The 24619-nt window shown below is 38.3% G+C and overlaps 1 protein-coding gene across 2 annotated transcripts in view; it reads left to right on the forward strand.

Annotated features, from left to right (window-relative positions):
• Positions 1–24619, forward strand: part of KIF13A (kinesin family member 13A) — a 104565-nt gene that overhangs the window by 43614 nt on the left and 36332 nt on the right. For both annotated transcript variants that reach the window (XM_082302479.1, XM_082302480.1), the window contains exons 4-14: positions 2910–2970; positions 10321–10413; positions 10907–11087; positions 12098–12185; positions 13468–13602; positions 14115–14227; positions 19210–19321; positions 19731–19943; positions 21647–21757; positions 22800–22934; positions 24092–24222. In XM_082302479.1, the coding sequence (XP_082158605.1) occupies positions 2910–2970; positions 10321–10413; positions 10907–11087; positions 12098–12185; positions 13468–13602; positions 14115–14227; positions 19210–19321; positions 19731–19943; positions 21647–21757; positions 22800–22934; positions 24092–24222 (1373 nt within the window). The remainder of the gene's footprint in view (positions 1–2909; positions 2971–10320; positions 10414–10906; positions 11088–12097; positions 12186–13467; positions 13603–14114; positions 14228–19209; positions 19322–19730; positions 19944–21646; positions 21758–22799; positions 22935–24091; positions 24223–24619) is intronic.

Here is a 24619-nt window from a genome sequence, read left to right on the forward strand (position 1 = left end):
GATAATAGTTAGAATACTTAGTTTTGTCTTCATGGCATAGGTTCTGTGTCTTGACCCCAAGTATGCTTCCATGCTCAATTTGGGATTGCTTGTCCTGCCGTTCCTGCACTGGGCATCAGAAAAATATAAAATAGTTATCTTTTTTGTCATCTTTTCTGTACAAGGGTTACTCTTTCGGTAGGATACTGGCCTACAGATATTACCCATAAAATGCCTTCCTGATGTACATGTTGAAGAGCCTTGCTGATTGGGACCGTGTATCTTGCTCCTGTGTGCCTTATTTTTACCCAGTTAATTCCTGCGTTTGCAATCTGTTTTCCCAAAGGTCTCAGTTGTCCATACAATTGTTTTGCTTGGGTGAATCCTTAAAGTATGGTGGCTGGGAGTGTTCAAGGTTGCTGTTTTGTCATCACTAATCAAAGTAACGTTTAAGTGTTCACCTGCCTGTTCTAATGGAAAGGGGAGTTTTGCTGCAGCTGCTCTGCATGTTTTGCAGGTAGTGCATGCCCCAGCAATTTCTGCCTTTTTGCCTGACACTCTCTTTTTAAAGTAATCTTGTTACTTCTGTTAGAAGGATTTGGCAATTTTCCAGACCAGATTTTATAAATAGACCAAGTCCATGCTCTGGCTTTTTATGTTTAGTATGAAAACAAACGAAAATGCTATATTTACATTTGTTTTATCTTGAGACAGAATTTTTCTCTTCCTATTGCATAATCATTTTTGACCTTTTGAAAACCAGTCTGACCAATTTTTACCATTTTAAAAATATCCCAATAAAATCTGCTTTTCTAAGAGAAACACTTGGCTGCAAGCACATATTTTAGTTTTAAGAGTGTCTTTGCAAGATCAGTGTTTAAATTAGAAGTCATTAAATGATCGTGTCATCATTTTCTGTGTTAACCAAGGGGAAAAAGTGTAGGACAATAGATTAAATTGGCCTACAGTACTGCTGTATTGACATTTAAGTCATTATGCATGAGCAGGTATAGCTGGGTAACCTTTTTAAATGGTCTGTGTGATCCACTGCAGATAACACTTAGTTTTATGGGGGAGAGAATGGGCAGTTTTGGATCCTTACAGAAGGGTATGGGGATTTTTCTTGTCATTTAATTGCTTGCCATTGGAGCGTTGGAGAGACTAGGTATTGTTACCAAGTCCCCTGAGGAAAATCTCCATACAATTGGAATATGAGAAGAGAAACTGTAGTTCTTGGACTACAGAAGTTAGGAAAAGGGTTAGTGTTCTTACTGATGACATGGTTTTATGCCTATATTTGATGATCAAATGCACAAAAAGTAACTTAAAATGCTCCCTGCTTGTGTGAATGTCTGAAGACAAGGTGAAGTAACTGCTGCATTTTACTTGCAGTTTAGTGGCCAAACGACATCTTTGACTCAGTCACATCAGGGAACATCCTGATTCATGATAATGTCTGATGCTATTTGTGCTGCAGTGACTCAGGCCTCCCTGTTAAATTATTATTATGAGTTTGTTTTTTCTTCAGAAGGGAATTCCAGAACTCCTCAGTCTTACGGACTAAGTGTTGTCTCTGTATTAAGTCTTCTCTCAGGCCATTTCATGTGTTTTGCATTAAGCTGGAGGAAAGGGCAGGAAGTAAGGTTACTGTCCTAACCTGATGTTACCTTCTGGAATATTTGCAGCAATAGACATCTTGGGAAGGGTTAGATTACAACATATCAGTAGATTACATTGTGTAGCAACTCTGAATAGGAGGGACTTCAAGATGTTCTTCATCCCCAAAAGCCAAAAGAAAATGATCCATCTTCTTCCTCACCTCAGGATTTGTCTCTAGGCAATTTACATGTTTTGGCTATCAGAGCCTGTGGCTCTTGCCCTACACTGACATGCATGTTTTGTCTCACAAAGGAGATTACCTGTTGGATGACCAGGCAAAGAAAATCTTGACCCAGGCAAAGTTTTATTAAAAAGGTGGTTTGAGATTTTCCCCACCTCTTGTGCTCCCCCCAGAAAACCCAAACCAAATAACAAAACCAGAATCTATACTGTTAACTAATCCAGAGTCAGTTTATTATGGCAAAATGTGGAAAATACACTGCAGCTTAAGCTGTGTTTGTAGCAATCTAAAGCTGTACAAAACCAATGTTAAATATCTCAAATGTGCAGGAAAAGAAACTTGGATCAAATCTCAATGTGTTAAGTGGTTTTACAGGACACTGTTCCAGGTTTGCAAGCCCTCTGAGCACAATATTGAATCTCGTTCAATTTCTACCTCACTGGAACTCTTGACTGAAGTGATATTAAATCTTTTCATTAAGAGCAAGCTCTGATAGCTTGTTTCTCTAATAGGACTGTGTCTTCTATTTGTAGTTTCGAAGCTTCCTATACTGAGATGCAGTACTGTGCTCTTAGTTTAGGCAGGTAGTCTAATACTATTTATTTGCTCCTTAAGGCAAATGTGGACAGTAGATAGTAATGCTCTTCATTGAGTATCAGAAGTCCATCCCATGTGGATGGACTTTTCTGTGCGTTTGTGCTGATGTCTGCTAAATAGTCATCTGACCCAATTCTGTATACTGAGTCCTTGGGGTGCTGTTTTGTTACTGTTGGCAGAAACATTTGTCAGTGCCTAGAGAAGTGTGGAGTTAATTACTAGGTTTTGTCTGTGTTTTGAAATCTGTATTAGGGCATAGAGTAAGGAGTAATCTGTATAGTGTGTCATACAGATAGAACAGAAGTATTGAGCTTTGTAACTCTCAGGATTACACAAAAGTGTTCCTGCTGATGAAGCCTTTTTACAGTCTTGATTTAGGATCTGCAGAAATAGTAGAGCCTAGATGCAATTACACTGTCATGGATATGTACTGCTTTAAAAGAAATGTCTTGTAGCTAGAGTTCCTAATTTGTCTTTTTATGTGCTTCTACAGGTGTTTGCCTTTGATCACTGCTTCTGGTCCATGGATGAATCAAACACCACAAAATATGCAGGTAAACTATTTTCTATACATTGGACAGTATAAATAATTTGAGAACTTATGGAAGTTTGGGCCTTTGTTTTGTGGAGTTGGTTTGGGGTTGGTTTTTTTTTTTTTTTTGCACTGTGATGCTCAAGTGACTTCTTCACAGAGGCAGACTTACACTTTTACAGGGATTGAGTCATCTGAGTGCCAGCCCCTCAGCTGAGAAGGAATGCAGTTTTAGGGTGCCTGGGGCACTGTTCAGGAGGGATGCTTTTACATCTAAGCCGTAGTGTTCCTTTTTTTATTACCTGGAAGAGCCTTTTGTGATTGTTGCTGTCACTTAAAATTTCATTTCTGCAGCAGCAATTACTTCTGACTGATGCTAGTGATGAACATGTGTGTTTTTAGTGCTCTGCATCTCTGTGCATGAAAGGGGAATAAAGCCTGTTCTCCTCAGACGGTGTGGTTATCTCAGGTCTTTCAAGTGATTTATAGTCTGACTGTTCAGATCCCTAATGTATTTTGAGCGATCAGCTTTGTGACTCCTTCCTCCCAAAAGCTGGATAATCCACACAAGAGTGTAATCCTAGCAGTTTTCTCATAACTGGATTTGTCTATTAGTATATTGATATTTTATAAGAGGACTTGTTTTGGTAGAGAGAGCTCTGAACACTGGGATTTCATGACTGTGGTCCATGGAAAGGAAAAAACCCCAAGCATTCAGTTTAGATATTCATATTACGAAGTTTTATGGCCCATAAGAAATCTTGAAGGATAATAGGGTTCATTACCTCAAAGTTTGAGATCAGTGATCTCATAAATGAACTTGCCATATACATGTGTTAAAATATATCCCTGACTACTGTAGCCTCTGGTATGAAATGCCAAACCTTGAGGATTGCACTTGGTTATAGACTCTGCTGTATTTCTTAATTGCCTGAGCAAAGAGAGGCTACTTCAGGAAAAAAGTTTTTCACTGGTTGAGCTTTCAAGAGCTGCGTTTGCACTGAACAGATGCGCTGCACAGTATTTTTAGTTCAGTCTGGGAGAGCCTTTGGAACCCACAGCACCTTGTTTTGTGCCTGCACAGCCCTGTTTCCTTTAAAAGGAAGGAGATGATGGTGTGCACCCATATCTTCACCCTGTGTGCCTCCAGTGTGCACGTGGGAGTTACGCCTGTTGGGTACAGTGTGGCACTAACCCACTGGCAGAGAAGGGATAGATCTGAGAAACACTCCTAACCTGTTAAACTTGTTTTTGTCTCAGTTGTACCCACCTCCAGGTGAATTCAGTGGGGCTCTAGATGTATTTATTTTTCATTTGAGTCAAAGCTAGATCTCCCTAGCATGTTTCAGAAGTTGTAATTGGATTTGTCTTATCTGAGAACTGAAGTTTTATTATCTGTTGTTGGATTGGTTTCTAGAAAACTGTGCCTTGCATCTCTTCCATTTTCTTACTGGCCAGAAAGTTATGATGTGTTTTTTTGCCTGTTACAGTTAATATTCCTGCCTGGGAAAAAAGAAAATCAAAACTGTTCTTTATGTTGGCTTTGGGTTTTTTTGTTGTTTTGCTGCGGGGCGGGGGGGAGTGGGGGTGGGGGGTGGGGAAGGTTGTGTTGTTTGCTGGGGTTTTTTTTCTTGGTGGAAGGCTGTGTGGGAGGCTTTGGTGGTGGTTTTTTTTTCTTTTCAGAAATATGCTAAGAATGTGAGCTTAAAGAGTTGCATACAAAAAACAATGGTTTCACTGATTTTGTTGTTGTGTTTGTTGTATGGTCTTGAAGCTGTCCTGTGGCTGCCAGCCCTTATGTTTTAGAACATAATGAATTTGACACAATATCAAAATAAAAGTAATTGAAAACCAAACCCAAAGTGTTTCAGGCTTAAGTTACTGGGTTGTTGGCTTGTTCACCTGCTTGTGCATGAGCTGGTGCTTCCTATGCAATGGTAGCATTTCTTGGTTTAGGTCTGACAAACCAAATGCTGATATGGCAATATTTCATTTTTTATGTATTATTAATATTAAGACTCCTCAAGTCTGTTTCACAGCTTGGCCTCAATGACTGTGCTTTTTTGTTAAGAAAAAAAAAAATTATGTTAACTGGATTTGGCTGGGATTTCTGATAGCTTCTTTGCCTCATGGAACAAACCTCCATTGTCCTAGGCACCTTGCAAATATACATCTTGTCTTACATCCAGAGACTGTTAATTCTGTAACAGTCTTTGGTATAATCGTAGAGTCCAAACAAGCCATCTGGCCACCTGACCTTTTGAGCTACACTGGTATTTTGTGGATGCTGGACTACAGAAGGAATCCTGATCTGGAAGCTAGGTGCATTAAACACTCCTTGCCCAAAGTATCTCTCTGTGGATGTGTAAGTTTAATGTCACTGGCAAGAGCAGGGATTAGTTGCAGAATTAAAAGGAAACACGTGTAAAGCTCGAAAGCTAAGTCCAGAGTGCTCGAAAATGTAAGCTGTGTATGAGCTTTAAGCTGAAGTAAAATTCTTAAAAAGGCATGTGTGACAAATTTAGTTTCTTGAAAAACCCTTTTACCTGTATCACAGAAATACAGTGGAAGATGATACAGTGAAAGGTTTAACAAGTACTAGGTTACCCTATCAGTCATTGCTCTCTGTGCAAAATCAAAATGTGCTCATCTGGCATTGTGTTGAATAAATATATAGTTGTGTATATCACACTGTATTAAAGATTTTGCTGATTGATGGATGGGACATGAGAACACACAGAATGGTGTGCACCACAGGCAACATATGTGGATAACTCTTCCTTGTTGTTTTTTTAAATGCCCACAAACCCAAAGTTTGTCTACTCCTGGAAATGCACATTTGTTACAGGCTCTTTAAAACTACCACACATGGTCAGACTGCCTTTATTTCTCACTTCATTGATTAATCTATGGTACTACCATCACTTACTAATACTGTTCACTGAAGAGCAAGATTCCTGTTTGGATAAACTTAATTCTCAGGCTCTGGGGATGCAGGGCTGACCCTGAAACGGTATTTAGCCATCTCTTTCTGTTGTGAGAGATCTTCAGCTTATCTGGCTGAACATCAAGGCTTATTTTCTTCATACTAATTTTCTTTCTGTGCTCAAGTTCAGGAAGTACCTACCTTATCTTTCCAGGACTTGAAAACCTAGGTATACTGTTGCTGTTGGCAGCAGAATTGCTTTTTTAGCAATTTTTTTTCTGTTGAAATGGAAACTGCATTCTAAAACTCTAAATGATCCAGTGATATCACCAACAGAAATAGTTAAGGAAACCTTTGTGTGACAAAAAACTTCTAGAGGGCATCTTTGAAGCTGTCCTTGCAAGACTATCTCATAAAGACAGCAGGATGTCTGGAGTACAGAAGAGAAGTAAACTCTTCACAAGACTTTGTGGAACTGGTGCTCTGATCTCTGTCCCCCAAGATGAGGGGGCTCTTAACAACTTGATATCCTGTGTTAGAGAGACCCCGTCCAACCTGTCCTGGAACACTTCCAGGAATGGGGCCTCCACAGCTTCTCTGGGCCACCTGTGCCAGCGCCTCGTCACGCTCATAGTAAATAATTTTTTCCATGTATCCCATCTAAGCCTACACTCTTTCAGTGTGGGAGGCTTTTTGTTTGTTTGTTATTTTGCACTGAATATTGATGCTGTGCATTTCTGAACAGTTTGTGTCTGTGTCATTCCAAGCAAGGAATGGTTTATGCTGATCATCACATGCTAACTTCTGCAGCTTTTTTCTGATGATTTTTTTTTTTTTTGAAAGACATAGTTGAGTGTTTGGTGAAAATATGGATCTCTTATTGGAAAGGGGTGGAAGAGAAGTCAATGAAGTAGTTTTTGAGGAATGAGGGGAATTTGGTTGTAGGACGGAATGAGTTTGCCTTGATCTGAAAGAGGGATGAGCTTTGTCTATAGGCTGCAGTAGAGGTGTTTTGAGAATAAGCAAAACAGCTTATTACCATCTCTTCTTGACTTGAATGGGTGAAGAGTCAGTTCATGGAAAAAGGACACACCTGCTTGCCTTGAAAAGCTCACAGAGACAAATAACTGCTCAGCATTTTGGTGAAGAGGAGGATATTGAGAAATTCTCAAGGGGGAGAACAAAGAATTCTTTTTACAAGCCTGGACAACAGTAAGAGCCTATTGAAGTGGATTTTTAAAAGGAAGAGAAGAAACCCTTCAGTTTGGGAAGGACTCAAGAGATGGCATAAATAACTACTGCAGCACTTAAGCAGGTCCATTCCTGGGACCCCAGACTGTATCAACTTGCCTGTGGATTTTTCATAAACTCCCTAACCTGCATCATGTTTGGCCTGAAATCTCAGTTGTGTGTTTCTACAGCCTGTGTTGTCCTGAAAGGCCATACACCTGACTTTGAGCTAAGCTGTAATTTTATAGGAAATATGTATGCTGACTGCAGCACTTTATTTTTTAAAAGGAAGCAAACCAGGCAATTGGCTTAAAGTACTCTGCCCTTCAACCCTCATGAGAGATAGTGGGTTGTGGATTTTGAGCAGACACAGGTGTCTTGTCTATTTGTAATTTTGACTTAACATTGAAGCTGTTCCTGGTCTGCAAGAAGAATTCACCAGACTTTGCTTCCCTTTCCTCAAAAGGATGAGCAGGGGGGAGATCCTGGCCTGTGAGAACTGGCAGCTCATTTACTTACCTGTGGCACCCTGGCAGCCTTGGGCATGCTGTCCCCAGCTTGCCCCTGTTCTGAGCAGAAGGTGGGAGAGAGGATGGATGTTTCTGGCCTTTAATTGCCTCTGTAAGATGCTGTGTTGTCTTAGCCAGCTGGAAGATTGAGAATTCCAATCTTAATGACAATAAGGGTTAGTGTAGGGGAAATCCTCCTGTTAAGCAATTTTTTTTTTTTTTTTTTAATTTCTCCCTTTTGATGAAAATTAAGTAATAAGTTAAAACCCCTGATTACCTCTTTAAATGCCAGCCATCTGTGGAAGAAAAGAAAAAGTATGAATTGCAGGCAGTACAGATTTATTTAGCAAAACAGAAATGCAGCAGTGTAGGCACTGGATCTGCATTATTTCTTTTGACTGTAAGTGCATATGGACATAATTCTGTATAATACAGAGTTTGTAATCAGTTTGCAGACCCACTAATAAAATTCATGGGGGAAGCAGTGAGGTTTCTTAATGAAAAATAGAAAAATATCATGGATGATATACTGCTACCCTCAGTGCCCTGCATTTGCAAATTAATAAAATATCCGTTATTGAAGTTCAACATTTTGTGTTCTTTTCTGTGAGTGCACTTAAAACGAAATCTTACTTTATCCCATGATCATTTAACTGATTACTATAAACAACACTCTTTAATGACCCATTTGTCTATGTTGGTATTGCTGAGCTCTTGAAATATGTAATAAAAATATCATTTTAGAGTTATATATCAGTGTCTGATTGATTTTCTGTTTGTGATGACAGTTTGAAAATTATGTATTTCCTGAAAAATAAAACCGACTTTGCTGGTGAGATTTAAAGTGGATTCATTCCTTGATATTTAGCAGTAAAAGAAGCTGTAGGTCCTCCTATGGTCATTATGACCATGCACAGTTCTAAAACACTTTGGTACTTGCTTTTTTTTCCTTATGAAACATGGAGGAGGTTACTGGTTTATTGCTTGTCAGAAGTGGGTTTTTTCCTCTTCTGACAAATGGTTTTATCCTATGCTCAAAATCACTGTGTAATGTATATATATTATAATACTTATACTCATCTTCAGTCTTTTCTTGTTTTTATGTTCATGCTCAGCAAGCAAGATAGTAAGTGGCTCCCTCAGGAGCTGGTTAGAAAGCAAATTTTTGTTTATTTTAGATTCTTGGTAAAATCTTCTGCTGATATATTTCATTCATCAGTAGTTGAACATTCTCTGTTTCCAGCTTGTTGAACAGTGGTCTCTCAGCATAGCTACTATAAAATGGCCAAATGACCCCTCATTGAATGAGAAGTGACTGAATGTGCATGGTGAAGGAAATAGAGTTACTCCAGAATACAGCAGATTTTCCTCTGGTTTTAATTCCTATGTTTAGCATTTCTGAGCTGTGTTAATCCAAGTCCAGTTTAGAAATTCAGCTAGAAAGATACACAAAGACCATTTGATAGTGCATCACTGCAGTTCTTTTTTCCTTACAGGAGAGAAGAAATTAGGTTCTAATTAAAGGAAAATAAAAGTAATGTACTTTTTTGTCCTGTTTACATGCCTCTAAAACATTCTCCAGTCATTCCAGAGGTGGTTCTGCAGGAATTTTCTGGGCTTCAGAATGTAGATGTTCTCATAAATAATTGTGTAGCTAGAATATTTTTGATGCTAGTATATTCCATTTTGAGACTACAGAAATCACTGCTGCATCCAGTGTAAGAAATAATTTCTCCTAACTGACAATTGCTGAAACTCCCATACCAAGATGAGAGAGGCAGCTGATCACAGCTGTTCAGAAAGTCACCAGGCAGAGAATGTAAGTTTAAAACCATACACAAGGTGTACAAATCCTGTCCTTAGCTCAGCTCTTTTTGTTTTGGGTGTACATACAGCTGGTGTAATTGTCTGATCAGAACTCAAAGCATACAACACATTGACCCTCTTCGTGGTGTACAAATTCTGGGCTTTCCTATTTTGAAAACAAAACAAAATCAACTACTATGACTATTTTCATCTGCTGCATCTGAAAGATTGAAGTGCATCTAAAATCTGCCTGCTCAGGGAGACAATTTTCAGACTACCAAATTCTGTGTCTGACATTTCAAATTTTATGGATTTGGCAGCATGTGTCCTCAAACAGCTCTGTTGAAGTCTCACAGCCTCCTAATATGCATTTTCTCCCTGAATGTCATTGGAATGCTTTTATCTTGGATCCAACATCACCTTGCCACAGGGTGAATTGTAATAGCTAATGGTGAAACTTGAGGCCAGTTCCCAAGAGAACGACTACTTGTATTCCTGTGTGCCCCTAATGTCCCAGTCACCAATGGGTTTAATTGAAATTTTGTTACAGAATTCTTTTGGGTATAGGTTGTGATTAAATAATGCATATTAATTGCAGAAACTACACTGAAATAATAAAAAATTTAGACATCCATGTTATTTTCTAAGCATTCAACTTATATGACAATTTCTGAAGAACTGCTCCCTTCACAAGATAGTCAGCAATATATTTAAACACAGGCAGTTGTTACACTACAATCGGGCAATAGTTTTAATCTTAACACTGTTGTACATGATGAATGTGCTCATTCATCAGTGCTCTCATTAGTAAAAAATAATGTGCAAGCCTTTTTTATTCTTGTTTTCAGTCAGTTTTATTATGTTATACAATTTAAAATAAACAAAACGAATTACTTTCTAGGTCAAGAAGTGGTGTTCAAGTGCCTTGGAGAAGGAATTCTTGAAAAGGCCTTTCAGGGATATAACGCTTGTATTTTTGCTTATGGACAGACAGGTGAGTGCCCTAAAGGGGAAGAACGCTTTGTGCACATGGGAAGTAAGAACAACAAAACATAAATATTAAGGTAGATAACACTTAAAAATTGTATTTTGAAATATCATTATATTACCTATACATTTAGCATAGCCAGTGACAAGTGAATTTCTTAAAAGGAGCTCTGTCAGTATGATCGTGGTTGCTACCTGTTGGGGCCTCTTTCAAAGCCTGAAAGGAGTAGTTCCTACAGAAGGCTCATTCAGTTTCTAGTGTTTAAGTGTGTTCCAAGGGGTCCCAAGTAATGTCCCAGCTGAAAGAAACCTTCTGGATAATTTCTCTTTTTGTTTACCTCTACTGTGTCCAAAGAATAAGCCATCTGTCTGGAATAGCATGTCATGTTTTTCTGATACATGCTTCTGGAGCAATAAAAAGAGAATTAAAATGTGCTTTTTAAACAAATGAGTAATTCAGAAAATATATTCTAAAGCATCTTCTCCTTTTTTTCCTTTAGGTTCAGGAAAATCCTTTTCCATGATGGGCAATGCAGAGCAACTGGGTCTGATCCCACGGCTCTGTTGTGCTTTATTTCAGAGAATCTCTGTAGAAGAAAATGAATCTCATACTTTTAAAGTTGAAGTGTCCTATATGGAAATCTACAATGAGAAAGTCAGAGATCTACTTGACCCAAAAGGGTGAGTAGCTTCACTTTCCCTCACAGCTTTCTGAATTTTTGTCTAAAACTCTAAAAATGTGGAAGTTCCTGAGAAGGTTTTTTCGAAATGTGTGTTTGTATTACTTCCTTAGAGAGAATTAGGTATCAAACACCAGAAAAAAAAGAGAATATTCATATGAAGTTTGTATATGAAATAGTAACTGGTGTGATCAATTTAAACATTAGGATACCATCCTACTGATGCAAACAAATACTGTATGAAGTACTTTACCACCAGAAAGCAAGACCACATACAAGTAAATTCTGGGATGTTTTAGCCAGGTGATCCAGGCAGTATTTGTGTAGGAATTTTCATCAGCTAGAAGAAATTTGTAGCTTATTTACACCTTGGTCCTTATGATTTAGATGTTGAACTTTTTGAATGTGGAAGGCTGACACCTTAGAATATACTTAGGAATTCTTTCTCCTGTTTTGTCTACACAGAAATATTGGTTAGGTGCTCTGGCTTGGAGATGTGTATACAGAAAATAGTTTGATAGGACTTTTCCAGCTGAGCATTGATAAATGTGGCTTATATTTCAATTCTTGAACATAACTGCAGAAGGTGAATAAGTAGGCAAGTTAGTAAAAAAGGTAGATTTGAGACTGGGTATGTGTCAATAAAGTGTAATGTGAGAAGAATTGAAGATTTAGCAAATTGCAGGGGGGGACGATTTTTAGTTTCCTATTTTTAAATGCTGAGCATTCTTTCTGCCAGTTAAGACATTTCAGGTTTTGTTCCAGCCACAAATACAGGGGTGGGAGGATGCATTAAAAATAATTGATGTATATAGATCAAAACTGGTTCAATTGGTTTGAGTCTTTATGGTTTGAGTTATGAATTCTGGAATACTTTCTTCTTCCTGTTAATATTTAAAAATACATAAATTGACTTCTGCTATATAAAAGGTACTTTATTTCATATTACAGTAATTTTTGGATATCGGTGCTAATTAGTAGATTGTGCATACAGTGTACTTTATTCCATAGGAGTCGGCAGTCCCTCAAGGTTCGAGAGCACAAGGTGCTGGGTCCATATGTCGATGGCCTGTCTCAGCTGGCTGTTACAAACTTTGAGGTAAATCTAAACCGGAGACAAGTTTATAAATAAAACCTATTTACACAAGCAGTAGGAATCTCAGAAGAGGTAAACTAATGTCTATCCAGATATTTTGGTTCTTGAGTGATTATGGTCTCTGGCACTTGCAAGGATCCTCTCTAATTCTTCAGGAATATTTATTTCATGTGGAAGCACTAGTTTTGCCTTTATGTTAGTTACAACTATACTAATGGTATCTCATTAATTTGCAGTTTTCACTGTATGTGCTATATGCCATGAACACAATGTTTGCGTAACACAGGAAATACAAGGATTCTAAAATAAGGATATTAGTCTTCCAGCGTGAATTTGACTTTGTTGTTGAATACTGCATTCTATTTATATAGGTGTGTATATAGGTGATTCATAACTTAAATCACAACAGCATCTAAGCCCACTTGATTTACCAAAACACATTCAACTAAATTAGTATTGTGGAAGCCAATGAACCACTACAGGCACCATGGAAATAATTAAAGCAGTGCAGTTTTATGAATCATGTAGGACTTCTTTTTATGAGGAAATTGATTTGAAAGTGATTTTTTAAAAAATATTAATTCTTTGTTTAGTGTTATGTTTTGCTTTTTTATGGGGTTTTTTATTTTTCTGCAGCATCTGTGTATATTATACAGTTATAAAAACTACTTTTGCAGCCTTTATGGTAAATTGCTTACTTTGAGAGCACAACTCCTTTGTGCAACTTCTAGTAAGTCTTGTTCATGCTTAAGCTTTGGCTGATGACTTCTGAAATTGTTTTGGAAGACTCAGCAAGCACATATATCAGGCTCTGCATAGTCATCTTTGTTCTACACATGTGGGAAGGTAGAGGTTGAAGTGAGGTAGCTTTTTGAGCCAGTTAAGTGAAGATAGCATTAGTGCAGTTCGGTAAAGAGATGCCCTGTGTTCACTTGTGTAAATGAATCTGTGCTGGCCGGATTCCTGGCATTAAACAAAATGATTTGTAATGTGGATGTCACCAACATATTTCAGCAAGAGATAAGGAGAAGGTGCATTGACTGTAGTTGCTGGGCTTTTAAGTGCAGCCCTTAAAACAGAGATGTGATTTAACATTGTTCTGTAGACTCACATGCCCTCTGTACCAATACATCTCAAAATGTGCAAAGAATTTTCTCATTACTTCTACCTTCCCTTGTTCCTCTCTCCCACACGTACACACCCTTCCACCTATACAGGGATTTTGTTCAGCAAGCACAATACTTTACTTTTATCCTAGCATTACTTTTTACTCTTTTTGCTCTAGGATATTGAGTCACTGATGTCAGAGGGAAACAAATCACGAACAGTTGCTGCAACCAACATGAATGAAGAAAGCAGCCGCTCTCATGCTGTGTTCAACATTATAGTGACTCAGACACTCTATGACCTGCATTCTGGTGTATGTGTTTCTGTTGATTAATTTATGAAGTCGTGGTGGATTCTTCTTCTTCCTTCCTCTTCCACATACATGCTTTGTTTAGCTGTGCTTTGACTTTTGATGCCATGGGGTCTAGTAATCAAGATTAAGAGAACCCTGGAAGAGTGAGGAAGCACACCAGATAAACAGTTGGATCACTTTTTAAGATTATATTGGCACCGTGAAACCTTCTTAGGTCTTAACAGTTGCTGGAGTTAATGTGTTTTAATGGCCTACTCTGCCATAAGGTGATTGATGTTACCACGTGGCTGATTCTAGTTCCTCAGTGCTTCAGGCCTTTACCAGAAAATAGATGGGTGACTTTTAAAGAACTATAAGACCTCTGACAATTCCTTCTTCTCTCATGTCTTGAATGTGGTACTTTAACCCACATTATTACGAAGAACAGTGTTTTGTGGTTGCCAGTGTCAGGCATGTTGGTGCTTCATGCCAGTGTTCCTTAGCTGTTGTTCTCCCATGTCCCATCTGTGCAGAATTCTGGAGAGAAGGTCAGCAAGGTCAGCCTGGTGGATTTGGCTGGGAGCGAGAGAGTGTCCAAAACGGGAGCTGCAGGAGAGCGCCTGAAGGAAGGCAGCAACATAAACAAGTAAGACATTGGCGTACGCAGGCTGTAAAGCCTAATCTTGAAGGAATCACTGTTGGTTCCCTGGCCTCCTCTTGGTGTGCTTGTCACAAGTCAGCTCAAATGAGCTTCATCAGAAGCAGTTCAATACGGCTCTTTCAGCTGCTCTGTGCTGAGCAGCATGTGTTTCCTGACATTGGGATAGGGATCCTGATTCATACTTGACTCAGATGAGGGCTATATGAATTTTATCTGGAAAAAGTGACAGCAGTGCTCTTTAATTAAGCATATACCTTTTGTGATTCATGTATACACCCTGTCCCCAGGCTCATGTGTTTGTCTCATCATCTGCTCAAGGAAGAATGCAAAGTTGCAGAGTTGAATGGCTTTGTTCCAACATGAATTAAAATATGTAAGGGTATAATGCACAGTTTAAGAAAATCGGTTCAGAATGAGGCTGTGTTGGTTTAGCATTGCCTTGGGCATTTGTGCTCAAGCAGTGACAAGTTTCAAAGCACGTTTTTAGCCATAATTACTGTGTCGTTGTCCAAAAGCAAGAATTTAGCACACTATTACCGTCTCAAATATACTAATTTTTTGGGAAAGAAAGAGTCTAACTGTTACATTAAAAGCGACTGCTTTTCTCATTTATTTTAAAATGTTACAAAATGTTTTGGTATTTTAAGTTAACAATGACAGCACAATATGTGTATGAACAGCATACATACTTACAGTGATTTAAATTTACCTCTTAGTGATTTGAACATGTTTGCTCTTTCTAGCTTAGTTTCTAGTCTACTTTGTGTTTAATGCATCACATTGGTACCCACATTGGCATAGTTCTTATGAAACAAAATGATGTGGCTGTCTTTACCTAATGGCAGATACTGTAACCTTACCCCGCAGGTTCCTAGTTAAATTCAGATTGGTTTTACTAGAAACTGTATTTGTGTTTTGCATAAAAAAAGGTGAAATTAAATGTTTCTTTCTATTTTTTGGGAAAGAATTCAAATTCCAACTCTCCCAACAGCTATTAACAAATTGCAAATGTAACTATAGATACGAAAAGACTTCAGTTTTTTTTTTCTTTTAGGATATTTATTCAGTGTTAAACTGGTATGGTATCAATGCAGTAGGAAAGGGTTGTTTTGTCCATGCTGAACCTCTTTGACAATACAGAACTTCAAATAAAAACACCAAACATTTCTGTAAAAGGTATTTTAAAAAGAAAACTGGACAGCTCTACATTTTCCATTCAATTAAATTCTTATATGATATAACTCTGTATTACTTAGTCCATTTATTTAACATTCTCTATTTGGAATCTCTTTTGGAACTGATAGGCGAAAGAGAATTCTTAGTGCTGTGCTTGGTGTCTTCTCTTAGAGTTTTGCTGTTGGAGCTTTAATGAAGTCTGACTTTTTTAAGCCTCAAAATTGATGGTACATGTTTAATCAGACTAATTCTTCGGAGAATACTGTGTGCAATCTTCTTTTAGGGTGCAATGCAACTGACTCCTTAGGGAAAGGTAATGATTTTTTCTGGAGTGATACAGTATATTTAAACCATATACCTTACTATGTCCTCTCTTTTTCTTATTATATTTCTTTTATAAAAAACCCCAGTAACATGTATTGGTAGAATGCGTTAAATTTAATGAGATAAAAAATGGAGCTGCTGGCAAGTAAACTTGCTGCTTGTTTTATGTTTTATTGCTTGAAGAAGAATGTGGAAATAATGTGCCTGTTTCGTGTCTGTACCATTTATTTCTGATGAAAACTGGCTAGAGCTGTGGTAGATGCCACCTTGGTCCCACAACTTTTCCTGTTGAAAAGATTCTTTATTGTCTTGGGGACAGCATGTTGCAGTGGGGGGCTGCTCTCCCACTTACTGAAGCAAATGAGAGTTGTGTCATTTTGTGTCAACATCTTCCTCACGTTGTAATGGAGATGGCTTCTGTTTTTTTTTCTCAGAGATGATGTAGATTTGCCGTGGTAAAGGAGGTTTTTGGGAGACTTGCCATACCTCATAGGAAAACTGGATGTGCTTGTTCCTTCCCAGAATGGGCTAGTTCCCATACCTACTGTAGAAAAGGAGGTGCTTAACAACTCTTTGTGGTGTAGTCAAAGAACTTCTAGAACACAGTAGTAGGAGGAAGCAGAATAAACAATCTGTCAATTAGTGGGTACAAAAAAAAATACTTTCTATGAGCAGTCTGCAATTTTATCCCTGATTAGTAAAATCATAGCTGTTGTCATTTTAACTTTGGAATGCAAAAAGAAGATGTAGGCAGGGGCAAGGAGTCGGTTGGGACAGGTCTGGCTCCAAGCTGATTTGAAGGAGGGTTTTAGTATTCAGAGTTAACTAATAGAAAAGTGAGTTTTGCTCACTGAAGAATTTGGTTCTAAATTGTACAGAAGTGGCTTGAATGAGTGTCACTTAGGGACAGAGTTGTTTCCGTGTGATGGGGAAGCACCATTCCCTTTCAAGTGCTGCTGGCTCAGGCCCATGGTGGGAGTGTGCAAGCTTCCCGCTGCCCACTAGCAAGGACAACCTGGTCGTGCCTGAGGAACAGGGACAAGGGGAACAGACAGCATGCAGAAATGGCATTTTTCTGGAATCTTGCAGCAAGTCCACTCTGCTGCTTCTGGACTGACTCAGTCTGCTGTGTGCTGCGGGCTTAGGCCTTCTGGTTGATTCATTATATAAGTACCGTGAGATAGGATCAGAGTAATGACAGATCTCTGATGCGTCATTCAGCATAAAGCAAAGCAGCTGATGAGTCCTGTAATTTTGTTGGGCAGCCATTTCTTTTGCTGCTTCCCTTAAAGTCTTTAAACAGCTTTGTATTATGAAATCTCAAGCAAACTACATACATGATTCCAGTTGGCTTTTATTGCAGATGTTAACAGTTACTCTTAAAATAAGATCAGTATTTATAAGGAGCAGTAATATTATCACATTTTTAATCCCATGTTAATAAACTGTACCTTATCATTTCCTTTTCATTAAAATGCAGTACCCATAACTGAAATTGGTTATTCCCCAGTTGGGAAATAGTTTCCAATCACAGGTCTTTTTGAATCTCTGTTCTTCCTACTTTCCTTCTGACTGTCCATTTCTTCCCTCTCCCTCAGGGTTTGGCTTTGGTTTTTACACTTCCCCTCATTTAAAGAGGGAAAGAGGAATCAGAGGAAAGTAGTCCAGGGTAGTTTTTTAGCTTTATGCTCCTTGGACTCCATTGGTAGTATGCTGGTGGTGCTTTTCAGTTGTGCTGGAGGAGGTTGCTATAGAGCAGCATGGAGCATCCTACTGTTTGCTCTTGCATGTTTAGCATGCTGTCATCTCTCTCTGTGGAGGTCAGAGACTGGAAGCAAGAACTAGTTCTCCTTTTTCTATCCTCCCCTCACAAACATTCAGAAGTTATTAGGCTTTTCTTAGGCCACAAAACTAAAGTTAACTTTCTATTTTTTGCTCTGAATTTTTTGGAGGTGAATTAGAAAGGTGTCCTACAGGCAAATTTACAAAATAGAGTGCTCTCTTGGGAGTTCAGGTTACCTATCCTCTCCTTAAATTTCTTTTAATTTTGCTCCGAGGTCTGTGCTATCTGTGTATGCAATATGGGACACCTTTTGCAGCACACATAATGGTTCTTGTTAACTTATCCTAGGATATCTTCTGCAACATTTTGTCATTTTCTAAGTGTTATTTCTGAACCTGTGGTGGTTTCAAGCAGCACTGAGGCTCTGTTATAAATACTGTGCAAATGCTGCCTATAAACCACAATAGTATTACTTCTTTGAAAAGAAAACACTAGAGGGTGGAGTGGAACAGTACAATTAAAGATTTATTTGACTATCTAATTGCAGTGCTGCTGAAGCTTTTTCCTTGGTACTTATAGAGAGTAGATGGATATTTGAGCATGAGTGTGATAGACGCAGAATTCTCTTGGGCTTCAGCAATGTCTGTTTTAAAACCCTTTAGGCATCTGTTTAATGTTCTTGGGCTCCTCAACAAGTTCGTTATCTTAAACATACTCACCCCAAGAGCCCTGATGTCACTTAAAATTTGCACAGGGTTGTATAAGAATTGCATAATATAGTGCATATATACTTTGCATGGATTGCTGACACAGTTACCCCTGTTGGTAGAAGTTGTACATGTACCAAAATGAACAAGTTGGCTATTTTCTTCACAGTTTTTGAGTGTTGTTTGGGATGCAGGTGTCTGCTAAGCACTTTGGGGGCTTTTCTCTTTCATACTTGGGCAGCACTTTTGTAACTGGGAGATTGTTTGGTCTGTGCCCCCAGAAGAAGCTGCTGAGGCTCTACCTCAATTATAACCCAGCCCATTTGTCAAGGGACCTCCTAATCTGCCTCTTCTGATCAGCAGCCTTCTATGGCTTTGTGATGGCTGGCTGGTCACTGGTTCACCAGGCAGATGAGTTCTCCTGGGCCATAGCTGGATTTGTTCTGAGGATGCCTCCTTATGGCTGGAGAACTGTTCTGTTTTAGCTGGCATTTGAGTCAGCATTCTTAAAACATCGTTCCCAGAGACAGGGGTTCTTTCCATGCTGCCAATACTGACTTGCAACACTGTCATGATAAGGTGTCCAAATCAGGAAGATTTTTATCCTCTGAGAAAAGGTAGATGTCTAATCAAGGACAGTGATTTTTCATATACTGAAGCAGTCTATTTTACATTTTTCAAGCTATTCTAAGTATTTCAATATAGTCTTTCTGAAATATGGTCTTAGTACCAACTGAGATGAAACACTGTTGATACCAATTTTTTTCCTCCAAATGTATAAGTTTAAAGAAACACACTGATTGTTTGGAGCAGGGCAATGGGCTAGCTGATCTCTGGCGGTCATTTCCAGCTTAAATTATTCTATGGTATTTTCAAAATTGGATGTGAATCTCTGCAAAGCAATCTCTTTTTCTGTGTTTTACTAAATCTGCATTTGGAATATGTGTTTAAGCTGTTCGGCTGTTTTGCATTTATAGATCACTGTCAACATTGGGCTTGGTTATATCATCACTTGCTGACCAAGCAGCAGGGAAGGGGAAAAACAAGTTTGTGCCTTACAGAGACTCTGTACTCACTTGGCTTCTCAAGGTAATTTATGTTTTCTATTCACTATGTTCACAAGATGTCAGCTTTTTTGTCATTTGTAGCATCACTGTAGTATGCCTCTGTGTACATGGACGTCTCATCTTTCTTTAAAGAGATGAGTGAAGGAACTCTTGTAGCTATGGTATTCCAAGTACTATGGACAGCTAAGTGTATCTTGTGTTAATTCTTTGTAAAATCCTGCTTGACTATTTTCAGTTGTAGTGGAATCAAATGTGGTAGAGGTAGCTAGAAATGTTTATGAAATATACAGATTAGTTTATATCCGGAGTACATTTCAGTGCCTAAATAGTACTTTCAGTGCCTTTAGTAAGTATTTTAAGTCTCTTTGTGAAGACACTCTGTAGTCTCAGAACAATTTTTAACCCTCGAACTTTCGGTGGCTGCACTACAGGACAACTTGGGAGGAAACAGCCAAACCGCCATGATAGCCACAATTAGCCCAGCAGCAGACAACTACGAAGAAACACTCTCAACTCTGAGATATGCAGACAGAGCCAAAAGGATAGTTAATCATGCTGTGGTGAATGAAGATCCAAATGCTAGGGTCATCAGAGAATTACGTGAAGAAGTTGAAAAACTGAAAGAACAGCTCTCACAAGCTGAGGTAACCTTATTCACAGTACAATGTAAAATGAGTTTCCCAAGGAAATACCATGTTCTGTGTGGAAGACTAGCTTTTTTACAAAATGTGGAAAGGAAGAGTCTCCCTCCCTCCCTCCCTCCCTCCCTTCCTTCCTTCCTTCCTTCCTTCCTACCTACCTACCTACCTACCTACCTAAAAAAAATTACCCTTTTTTCCTGAATCCAAATGCTTATCTTTAACAATTTTGAAGTGAGGACAACATAGTACTGATGGTGACCCTTGTCAATTCTTGAGGAACTTCAGGCCAAGCAATAATTGATACAGCACAGATAAGGGCTAGATTACATCTTCATTGTGTAGACCCACTTATTAGTTAGAATAACTAATTAGTTACAATATTAGCAGAATTTTTTTTTTTTGCATTGATGGACTATATTAATGTCAAATGGAAAAATGTGAGAAGTCATAAATCTGTTATTGGACAACAAAATTTAGGGGACATTTCTCTCTGACATTTGAGAAAATCTATTAAAAATTGTCAAAAATGCAACACTGAAAACCATCAACAATTTGCTTCACTGCCTTCCTAGATGTCACTGTGTGATTGATGCTTATATTAGATTTATACTTCTAATTGAAGAATAAAGTATTCAGGTAGGATAGTTTATTTGGTATCCACGATATCTGGACAAATCAGGCACTTAACAAATAGGAAAATATTTTTGATCTTTTCAGGCAAGACACAAAATACTGGTAGAAAAGGAACAGGACTGTGTTTGAGGGTAAATTTGTGTGGTGTTTAAATTTCATCTCCATTTAAGGTACAGTGTTACTCATATGAACACTTCCTTATAGACTGAAATGGGAAAATCTTCTTTAAGGAAAAGAAGCCACTGACTTTTTTCATAAATAAAAACCTGTTCTAAGCCCTTATTTTAATTCGGAAAATATTATTATAGCTTGTTGATAATTGTGTTGGCAGGCTGTGGCTGAACACAATCAGTAGGAAGGTGTCCAAAGTCTTACTAATTATTTTGTTAAGTGTTTTTTCTTCTACCTTCTGTTAAAAACAGTTATATAGGGTTATAGGCCAGCCTATTAAATTGTTACTTGGCACTGGACATATTTAAGGCCTTGCTTTTATTTCCTGTTGTGAAATGAGAAGCCTGTGTTAGCTCCAGAACATGCCTTCCTTTGAATATAATCAACAGGGTCCATCTGAAAGCTTTAATGCAACTCTAGGAACACTTACAAAATAGAATAGAAGAACAAGAACAAGATAGAACGGAAGCTTAAATGTCTAGAGGAATCTGTGTTTGAAACTACTGGGAAGCTTAAATGTCTAGAGGAATCTGTGTTTGAAACTACTGTTGGAAAAAAGAATGTGCACTTGAACTTCAGACAGATAGGAATTAAAAGTTTTAAAATACTGACATATTTTTATACAGACAGTGAAGTTTGAGTGGTCAGGCCCAGAGGTTTTTCTTCTTTCCATTAGCTCTGGAGCTATGTCAGTCTTCAGCTATTTCAGATCTGGACCATTTATATGTTGTTCTTCCTCTTCCTTTGCAAGCAACCTATTTCTTCAACTTCTACCATAAAAAACCTGGAGATAAAGTATAAATCTATACTTGTTGCATTTGATATTATGTTGATGTGTTCAATTTCCTTGTGCAAGCCGTGGTAAGAATAGCTGAGGGTTTTTGTTAATTTCTACCTTTTAGGCCATGAAGGCACCAGAACTGAAGGAAAAATTGGAAGAATCTGAAAAACTAATAAAAGAGCTGACAGTCACCTGGGAAGAAAAGCTAAGGAAAACAGAAGAAATTGCACAGGTACTTCAGAAATTTTCAGGAGGAAGGCCAGATACTCATGTAGTACTAGTCAGCTGAACTTCATGAGCTTTAGTGAACTATGCTGTTTTCCCCACCACCTGTTTGAAATGTCTCTGAATTTTTGTCTTTTCCCCTTGTTTCTGTTTTTGGGGTGGGTTTGTGTGTTTGTGTGTTTGTTTCTTGGAGTTTTTTTTAAAGTCTAAATTTTATTAGCATAAGTCTAGCTGTGTCATGATATCATTGATAAAAGCTAATATTTTGTTTTAAAATAAAGTATCAAAATATCAAAATAAAGCTCATTTATTTATAAGACCACAATGGGACCTTGAACATGCTTCCTTTGAAGTAACTAAGAAAGTGAAGAATTACAAAAAAATCAGAATTGTGGGTGGTATTTTTTGCTTTTGCTTTTAATGTTTTCTAACCAAAAAAGGAAAATGTGTACATGTAGTCACTAGTGTTCTATTATTATTATTATTATTATTTTACTTAAAAAAAAAAAAAAAAAAAAAAAAGGCAAGGGGAAAACCTGAACCTAACCAGCCAAACAAAAAACCCCAACACCCAAACTGTAGCAAAAAAAAGACACACGGGATCAAGTAAGTGCTTTATCTGAATTAATAACAAAACTGCAAAAGAATAAGCATAAACTGTGGCCTGCTATTTTCTAAATCAACTATGACTATGATTATCTTTGAAGTAATTGGAACTGACATTCAGTTTTTGCTAACATAAAGACTCAAAGCCACGTTGTGTTACTTACAAGTTGGTTTAATAAACTCAACAGAGCTGTGTTGGTAAGTTTAATAAATTTAATAGGACGGCATAAGTAAGCTCCACTTTGGGGAGGCAGGTGTTTGAGAATTACTAACTTTTATGGCTGGTGTGTAAAATTAAATTCTTCTGACCCTATGGTACCTGACCAGTGTCTGGTGGTGATACACAGAATGCGTACTCAGCATGTACATCTTCAGCTGTAGTTCCTCTGTGTTTGTCCCTACATATTGCAGCAGGCAGGATTAACCTATTTTTGTGCTTGCAGGAGAGGCAAAGACAGCTGGAGAGCATGGGAATCTCCCTTGAGTCGTCAGGTATCAAGGTTGGGGATGACAAGTGTTACCTGGTGAACCTGAATGCGGACCCTGCACTCAACGAGCTTCTGGTTTACTATTTAAAGGTAAGGCTGTGAAGTGGATATTTACACAGAACAGAAGGACCCTTGGTTTGAATTTCTTGCTCTAATTTGTTACTCAGAGGGGATGAAGTTTTTTTTTGCAGCAGCAAAATAGGATAGGCCTCCTCTTACTGTTTAGGCTTTTGCACCCTTGGCAGTTCAGCTTCACTGTTTTCCAAATTGATCTTGTGATTGCCAACAGTGGGAGAAATGCTCAGTGTGTACCAGTGTTGAGATCAGTTCTAGCTTTTCCAGGCAGGATGTCCATAGGGTTGCATTCTGGCCTGAACTTCAAGCAAGAGCTTCATGTTAGATGCTTCTTTTTGTTAGGGAGCTGGGGATTGCTTTAAATATGCAAAGAGTTAATCATAAAGAGATGATGTTTAGTCGTAATCAGTAAGAGTAACATAGTCTTCAGTGACAAGGAAGCTTATGAGAGAGGAGGTTAAGAGAAGCACTGTTAAAAATTTACAGAAATGTATTTTCCCAGTGTTGTTAGCTTTTGTACCATTCTGTTTAGCATTTCCCATGTCAGAGTGAAGTCGGGTCAAATACAAACCTCGTAAGTTTGCGGGAAAACGTGTACTGCTTGTCAATAATACATGAAAGACAATTCTGTCTATTTTTATAGCTACTCTTCCGCTTTGGTAGCTGAAGGAGGGCTTCTGCATTTGAACAGTAGCAAATAAAACACAGCCTCTCAAACACTAACAAAATAAACTATTTCAGCAGAACTTAAAATATGACTTGGAATTATGTAGAGAATAGTACATTTAGTTGAGCTGCTGTATAGCTGTTTTCTGAAAAGCAGAGAACTCTGCACCTTGTTTTACTATCCATGCTGCTCTCTTAATTATGCCTATATGACATGGCTGGTTTTCTTCTGGTGTTTGTGTTTAATGCATGTATGCAGGCATAAATACTTTTATATTAGAATTTGTGTGTCAACTGCTTAATTTTGCTTTAGCTAAAACTATGAAGATGAAGTTCAGGGCAGAACAACAGTTTGTGTGTGACTGTTGCAGTTTTCAGATCTGCTGTGGCACCATTTCTGCTCGACAGACACACAAACTGTGCAGTCTCAGCACTTCAGCTAATATTTTCTTAGTTATATAAACAGTGGTAGTTTGCTTGTCTCTTAGTAACAGCTTCTTTTCTAGGATCACACAAGAGTTGGTGCAGATACCTCTCAGGATATACAGCTCTTTGGTATAGGAATCCAACCAGAACACTGTGAGATTGATATTGCTTTAGATGGAGAAGTTACACTCACAGCAAAAGAAAATGCCAGGTAAGGAAGATCAGCAGCACTTTCCATTGAAATGAAAATTTGCTTTCCTTTGGCAGAAGATGACTTTCATACCTTTTTATTTTACACAGACAGAAGTCTCTTATGTTCTCATCAATGAGTATTTTCAATACAGTTGACTTAAACAGATACTTAGAGGGAAATTCAGTGTTTCAAACTAAGATTTCCCTGCACATGTGAACACCCACCCACTCGCCCTGCAGGGCAACAGGCTGTCAGTGGTTTGGCTTGGAATAAGCCATCTAAAGAAGGTGTTTGGTAGGAGTGAGGAGCCATTGCCTGTCTGGATCTTGGGTAGTAACAAGATCCCTGAGGTGCCGCTGGCTGTCCTGGCCTGTGTGATGGGATAGTAGCCTGAGTCTTGATGGCAGAGAATAAA

Source organism: Coloeus monedula (assembly GCF_965178545.1).
Source record: "Coloeus monedula genome assembly, chromosome: 1".
In the NCBI taxonomy this organism is placed as follows: domain Eukaryota; kingdom Metazoa; phylum Chordata; class Aves; order Passeriformes; family Corvidae; genus Coloeus; species Coloeus monedula.